At 40.5% G+C, this 8,104-nt stretch overlaps 1 protein-coding gene across 1 annotated transcript; it reads left to right on the forward strand.

Annotated features, from left to right (window-relative positions):
* The first annotated feature begins 1,031 nt into the window (after positions 1-1,031).
* LOC141784869 (NXPE family member 3-like) lies at positions 1,032-7,471 on the forward strand. The gene is made up of 6 exons (XM_074662799.1): positions 1,032-1,166; positions 1,657-2,091; positions 4,444-4,739; positions 5,840-5,910; positions 6,636-6,842; positions 6,924-7,471. The coding sequence occupies exons 1-6, from the start codon at positions 1,032-1,034 to the stop codon at positions 7,469-7,471; spliced, it is 1,692 nt and encodes a 563-aa protein (XP_074518900.1).
* Positions 7,472-8,104: the final 633 nt, after the last annotated feature.

Raw genomic sequence — 8,104 nt, forward strand, 5'->3', positions numbered from 1 at the left:
TCAATCTCCGGTCCCTCCATGTTGTGAATTGCATGGGTTAGGCTAGCTAAACCTTGAGTATTTAGAGGTGTCTTATTTTAATTACATTTGTTTTCAGCTGCCACATTTATTGATACCTGATCAGACACTAGCCGTGATTCCCCTAGGTATGCACATTTCATAAATCACACATGAATGTTGTTGTAAAACTCATTTCTACACAAAAATCTGTGCCAGTTACCACATAATCTTGACAAATGAGGGCCTTTATGAGTGGTTAAACTGAAGGTTTTTCATGATTATGTAATGGTTGCAAGCATTTTTGTATCAGAACCAGTTAATGGTGGAAAAAGTCCACGCCTATTTTACATATGTTTGCAAAAGTGGCTCTTTTTAATTTAAAATGTAAGTGTCTTGAACGTCTATCACAAAACAATACTGTAAAATACCAGTGTCTCCGGAGTCAAGGGTGTAGTTTATCCTTTACTCTACATCATCATAAATGGGGCGAGCCCGCGAGCTAATTCAGGCAGTCAACTCGAGCAGCACTGCTATGCACATACCAAGTGTCTCACACGTCATAACCATCTTGCAATCACACTCTCTCAATTGGGCGGTCTATTTAAACCGGGAGTCTCTCATCCCTCTCTGCCTGTCAATGCCTTGGCTGCCCTGCGTTTGTAATGCTGCATGTTTCTTTGCCCCCACCACCACCCCAGCAACCACCTGCAGGCTCCGGGGGAGATTACGTTCAATATGTTTTGCTCATCACTCCTCAATGTCACCATGTAAATTTATTGTGAGGGCTGATGAGGCCGGAACCTGGACGCCAAACATTAAGTATATTTGCTGCTAAATAAACAATTCATAACTGTTACCTGTTACCACCTGTCCATTGTCTCTGGGGTACAAAGTCATGCTCTGCAGCTGCATCAGTTACAGCTTACAAAGGGAACATCCTCCACGGGAACATGTTTCAATTTACAACAATGACATTAATAATCAAGCCTTGACTTGACTGATTGCTTTTTGCTTTATATTACAGTACCACAATGAAAACTGTCACAAAGATGAAGGATTTTATGAAACAGATGGTTGGGGTGTACAGCCTGAAATTCTGCAGCATCCTTCTCTGCCTGGCCACATTTCTCGTCATGTTCATGCTGCGCAACAGGAACCTTCTGGAGGTGAGAACTTAACTGAACTGGACTCTCAAGGTTGACCATGGACTGATTGATTAATTTTATCGTCAAGCTATAGGATACCATTTCCAACTGTGACTTTCAATGTGTCCCAGAATAAGTTGATATTATTTGTTGGAAATAAATTAAAATTCACACGATGATTGTTGTGTGACATGACAGTTCTGTGGTAGAAGAGGAGCATTGTGCTGTTTGCTTGCTAATTAGAGCCTAGGACTGTTATTGGTGGCATTGCTTGTCACTGGATGGTTTATAAGGTAGGACATGACGCCTGTCACAAGGTCCTGAACATCAAGATGTGTTGACACTGAACACTTATCTTTTTAGTTTACTTCAAAGTCTTAAAAACCTTGCTTTTTTATATCCTAGGTCCTCTAGATGAGGAAAAAAGCCAAATACTAAAATTGATCTGTTCTTTGTACAGTTGTTTGATGTATCTGTTACCATCTTCTTTCCAACTCTCTGCTGGTCAAAGCACAAAAACAACTTCTTCAGCATCCAGAGAGTTACCACTGATCCCCCCACGCTCCAGGACTTCTGCACCTTCAAACCGCTGTCACCTGCAGACGCTCTGGAGGAACAACGTATATTAGATTCTATAGCTTGGCCTGAAGCTCCACTTCCACCAGCTCCTCCTTCATTTGAGCAGACCAGTGATCCTGCACACAGCAACTTCAGCATTCTCCCACAGAGGGGAGGAGGAGAGTGGCATGTTGGAGATCATCTGGAGGTTCTGATAAAACTACACGACTTTCAGGGTCAAGACAAGAAGACTGGAGGAGATTTCTTAGTTGCATGGTTGCACAACAAGTCACTCGGTGCAGGTGTGGCTGGGCGAGTGGTGGATCACCTCAATGGCTCCTACTCTGCTGTATTCCCTTTACTCTGGGAAGGAGACGCACAGGTTGAGGTACAGTCAAAAGCTCTCTGCATTAGAGATTTTATTCACATAGATGATGCTAAAGGCTTCTTTATAAAATGTTGCACTTAATCTGGACTTTTTCCTGTCTGCATGGTGGTGCAGTGGTTAGCAGTGGTTAGCCTCACAGTACACTGTAAATCCTAAAGTTCAAATTATTCAACTGGATTAAGCTATGAAAACTTGAAATTTGTAAGTAATTTCTATTTACTCAAATGTCTGTGATTTAGTGTTGGAACTGATGATTTCTGAGTAGATTTAAATTGTGGTACTGTTTAAGTGAGCACGACTTAAAATTATTAGTTTCTGTGACAGAATTGGCCTAAATAGCATGACAGTCCAGTCAAACATTTCATTTGTAAATATATTAACCATTAGGCACACTGTAAAAGTCCTGAGGTAAAAGTAAAAGGTACCTGGTTTACAAACATTTTTCAAGTAAACTCATGCTATCCAGATTTACAGTGTAGATGTTTTTAACTCTACCTGGCTACATGTAGCTACTACATTCACAAATCAAAAGAATCTAATTCAAAGTAATCTGAGGGCGCAGTCACACAGGCCATTCGAACAGTGCCATACTCAAGCAGGATTGCCCCCCTGCAGGAGAGTACGGCCAGTGGTCACACCACTATTACTACTGCACCAGACTTTAGGCACACGCATGACCCACCGAGATCATTGTGAAGCGTCTATTAACCTGAAGCACATCCTCATCTGAGTCAGCACAATGAGACACAGAGAACATTGCTACGACTTTGAGGACGTTTTGGCTTATGTGAAGTCGTTTTGGCCCAACACTGCCCTCTAATACCCAGCTACTGCCAAACAATCTGGACAATCAATCAGAGTTTAAGCGTGCTGAAGCACCGAACACTTTGCCAGTGTGACCACGTTTCAATTCACTGACGTGAGTGCACTGACTAAGGGCACGGTCACACTGGCAAACCATGCCATGCTTAAGCACGCTTCAGCCCCCAAAGCATGTTTGGAATGGCCAGTGTGACCGCTACCATGCCATGCTTGAGCACGATTCACTCCTCTGCTTTGGTACGCTTTGGAGAGGTGGGCTTCAGCACGGTTTACTTCATGCATGAGCACAAGCACGCGGACAGCCCGTGTGATCCATGATGCATTATCACAGTGAGCACATCTCTCAACAATCATTTTAAACAAAGCAGGGTGTTAGAGGGCTGTGTCAGGCGAAAACAACTTATCATAAGTCTAAAAGTCTTGAAAGTTGTAGCAGATTTGTCCGTGTCTGTTGACTGATGAGATCGCACTCCATGTAAACAGACACTTCACGATGACCTAGGTGGGCCATGTGCGTGTGTGGTACCCACTAAAGTCTGGTTCAAATAGGGGTAGTGCGCAGTGGCGGCTGGTGGAATTTCATCCAGGGGGGGCTATGACTCCGAAACAGACATGTACTCATAGGCAAGCAAACGTGCTAGGGTATCACACCTGTGTATTTACATCAATGAAAACAAACAAAAAAAAGCAACATTATACTGCTAAGGTCTGCGCTCTTTCACAGTCACCTTCTCCTGATATGTCCTCCTCTCAAAAGGTAACGCTATGAGCAACCTCACTGTGTAATTTATGTTTTCTCTCTCCATTTTACGTCTTCGTCTGATCGTCTCCTACCCCCGGCTCGATCTGCCAATCAACCGCAATTTATAACAGATGGCCGTGATGTCAGCTCTATAGCGGGAGGGTGGTGGTATGCATATCCAGCTGCATTCAGCTCTAGGTGCAGGAAAGGTGTACCCCAACATGGTCCTATCTCTTGTATTGAAGAGGAGCCACTGCGCATGTACAGTTTATAACAAGGGTCTGAAGCCAAAGATTTCTGCGCCCCGGGGCGGAAACACAACACCAGTCAGATAATGCAGATGAATGAAAAAACTTTACTCATCATGAAATATATAATATTCATTGTGCAAATTAATATGTATATATATATATATATATATATATATATATATATATATATATATATATATATATATATATATATATATATATATATATATATATAAATATATAGATAGATAGATAGATAGATCGATAGATCGATAGATCGATATAGTTCAGGACATTATATTTTATTATTTCTTTTTCTTTTTTAATGTCTCATTCTTCAAGGTTATGTTGACAGTAATGATGGTGGGGCAGCGCCCTAGCGCCCTCTATTGGCCAGCCGCCACTGGTAGTGTGACTGCTGGCCGTACTGTCCAGCTGGGGAACAGTGCTGAGGGGGGGCAATTGTGCTTAAGCATGGCACGGTTTGGGTGGTCAGTGTGACCGCGCCCTAAAACCCTGGATTTCTTTTTCTATCAGGTGATATTTGTTCACCCAAGGGAGGGTGTCACAGTTCTGCAAAGGCTGAACAAAGAACAACCTGGCAGGGTTCCCTTGACGGCCCTCTTCCTATCAGGCTCATTCTCTGAATCCACACTTTGTAGTGTTTGCTTACGCCCAACCAGCAGGCTACAGTGCAACTTCACTGACCTCCGCACTGGTGAGCCTTGGTTCTGCTACAAGCCACAGAATCTGAGCTGTGATACCAGGAAAACCTCTTCTAAAGGGATATACACCCCAATACTCAAGAATGGAGAGGAGAAGCTCTTCCAAGGGTAAAAGTGGACAGTGATCAATGTTTTATCAACATTGTTATATTGTAGTCTGGAATTTACCCCTTTTTCCCTCTCTTCTACCAATGTTTTTCATTTCATATCTATTAAAACGGGGTGCTGGGCAAGCTAGCAGCTCCAGGTTTCTCCTATTTTCTGTATTCCCATATCACTGTGTGTCCCTATATGTTCCGGATGGGATGTAACTGAAATGTAATTTCCTCTCGAGGATCAATGAAGTATTCAGATTCTGAAACCAACCCAATTCCAAAAAATCTGGAGCACTTTTGAAGTTTTACTATAACAGAGTAATGTTTTGCAATTTTTATGGTCCATTTTTCATTTCATCCATATGTGCATTCTCTGTTAGTTACATTTGTCAGAAGCGTTATCACAGATCTTTTTTTATATGTTCACTCAAATTTTATAAAAAAGAATTTTAAGACAGATCACAGCAAATTATATTCATTAGTGTTTCCAATCAACTTACAGCATTTTTTTTCTTTTTTCATTATTTTTTTTTATTCTATTTCATGTTTTTATTTTTGGGTAAACACATTTTTGGGGTGAAATAGTAACACCAGCAGGGGATGCTGCAGCACCCTCAGCAACTTGCTGATGAAGTAAGCTACCTCAAGAGGGTCAAACAGATTCTTCTTCCAAAGAGCCCCGTATGTTTTCTAGACCTGTCCTAGTGTGCACGCGTTTATCATTTTATCATCCACAGTGCTCAATAGCAGTAGGATCTCTTTTTCTGAACCTGAGCATGAAGTAGAGTTTATCAAATCATCAAAGTAAGCCATATTCGTCAAGTCATCTTTTTTACATATAGTTCCTACTTTCAAACATGATTTTGAATATGTAACTAATCATGTTATAATGTGAAAATTTAGTACATTGTTACAATGTTATAATTTTGTATCATGTTTTAACATGATACTGATGTGTTTTATGTTTTTTTGTTTGTTTGGTATTTTTCTGGTGTGGCAGCAATGTGCTTCCAACAGTCCAAATAAAGAAGCAGAGTAACTCAAGATGAAAGGTTTCGTCCCTGGTATTTTAGTGTGTGCATTAGATAGTTAATCATTTGCATTTCTCTTCAGGGGTATCAACATGAAAGTCTACATTAACGCCTCAGGATCTGACAGTGTCACTGTGTTGCCACCAAGGGAAGGTAAAACAATGATTCTACTTCAGTTATTGTCTATGATCAAAATTCAGAACAGAATGTGCTGAAAATCTTAAAAATGAAGTTTGCATGGTGCCTTCAATGTCGTTCCATACATTTTCTGTTTGTAAAAGGCAATGATCTCTTCACTTGACTTTCTGGTCAGTTCTCTTAACTTGGTTGTATTTCTGACATGTAAACATCTACAAACCCGTCTGATACACCTAATGAAATCCTTCATCAGTTTTATCAGATGGGCTTGAGACATCCCAAGATTTGCAAACATGTCCTCCTATTGGCAATTCAAGGAACTGCCATAGTCATTACAAGAGGAAATCTGTGCTGATATCTGAAAGACAAACTTGCAAACATTAGTTGTGTCAGGCTATTTAAGTTGTTCTTGTTCTATTTGTCATTGCAAACAGCTCAAAGTTTGTTCATTTTGTTACTTAACTCAATAATTTGGAGTAAAGTTAAAAATTTACCTTTGAGCTTTGGTTAACATCAATTTACAGTTCAGTAAAAGTATTTTGCTACCAGAGGAGTAAAGTTTAAACTCAGCCCCATAAAAAAAATGCTGAGTGCTTTTGTGCTCTGTGTATGAATTATTTGTCCTCAGCAGTACTGAGTAAACTAAGGGAGGTCAAAGGGGGACCCTGGTTTTGGTCTTCTTATGGGATTTGTTAATGATTAGTGGTTCATTAAATAACCCCATCCTTACTTTTCTGAAGGGAAAACCAGGTTCACTGGAAACAGAGAAAAGTCCGAAGTCTCTGGGTATTACTACCAGGGTTTGTGGCGAGCTCTAGATGGCACCGTACTTCGACAATTCAACGACTCCTCCACCATCAGTCAGTGTCTGAAAGGCAAAATGGTCCACATGTATGGAGACTCCACCATCAGGCAGTGGTTTGAGTACCTTGACGCTTCACTACCAGGTAACTGTTCCAGAGATTTCAGGAAGCAGTTTGATTTGTTTTGAGTCACACCTTCATCTGTTCCCTCTGTCAAATTTTCAGATGCTAAGCAGTTTGACCTGGGGAGTTCAAAGCAAGCAGGACCTTTAATGATGTCAGACTCTGCAAACAACTTCTTGGTAACATTTCGCTGTCATGGCCCTCCTCTTCGCTTTGGGACCTTTCCTACCAGCCAGATGCGTTACATTGCGAATGAACTAGATCTTTTGAGTGGTGGCCCCAACACTGTTGTAGTGATTGGCATCTGGTCTCACTTCAGCACTTTCCCAATTGAGCTCTACATCAGACGGCTGCAGAACATCCGCAGAGCGGTGCTTCGTCTGTTGGCTAGGGCTCCAGAGACACTGGTGGTCATCAGGACTGGAAACCTCAAAGCTCTGAACCTGTACCAGACCATAACAAACAGTGACTGGTTTACAAGTCAGTGCAACAAAGTGCTCAGAGCCATTTTCAAAGGAGTCAATGTTCAACTGGTTCATGCCTGGGAGATGGTTCTGGCCCACCACCTGCCACACAGCCTCCACCCACAACCTCCCATTATCAAGAATATGATCAATGTTCTCTTGTCCTACACGTGCCCCAAAAAGTGACACTAGTTCAGGAATATGGATAATTTTAGTTTAAAAAAAAAAAAAAGAGATATTAAGCTCTTTATAGCAGAGGTAGGTGGGGGCACTAAGGCATAAACCTTCGGCCATGGCAAAAACAGTGCACTACTTTTTTTTTTCTCCATAATATGATCTTTATTTTCAGTTTTACACTCTGTATATCTAGAGATACGCTAACATTTTAGAGCTTCAATTTAAATTTTCTATTTTTTTTTTGTTCAAATTTTTTTATTTTGATTTTGAAACATATTACTAACACTTTGCTACTATCTTTCAAATATTGCATATATTAAAAAAAAACTACATTAGTGTAGTGAAGAGCGCATTCTGTGATACAGACCTGACCAAAATCTTAATACCAGTTGAAAAATTGCTAGAATATGTATTTTGCACATCAACGCTGCAGGTCACAATGCTGGCTTGATGAAGGACTTCTTCAGGGAGAATAGCATCACTTTTTTGGACCATCTCACATGTTCCCCTGATTTAAATCCAATAGAGAACATTTGGGGATGGATGGCAAGGGAAGTTATATATATATATATATATATATATATATATATATATATATATATATATATATATATATATATATATATATATATACACACATAT

This window comes from Halichoeres trimaculatus, unplaced genomic scaffold (assembly GCF_033239565.1).
Source record: "Halichoeres trimaculatus isolate MK-OKI-2021-1 unplaced genomic scaffold, fHalTri1.1 fHalTri1_scaffold_2, whole genome shotgun sequence".
NCBI classification, from domain to species: Eukaryota; Metazoa; Chordata; class Actinopteri; order Labriformes; family Labridae; genus Halichoeres; species Halichoeres trimaculatus.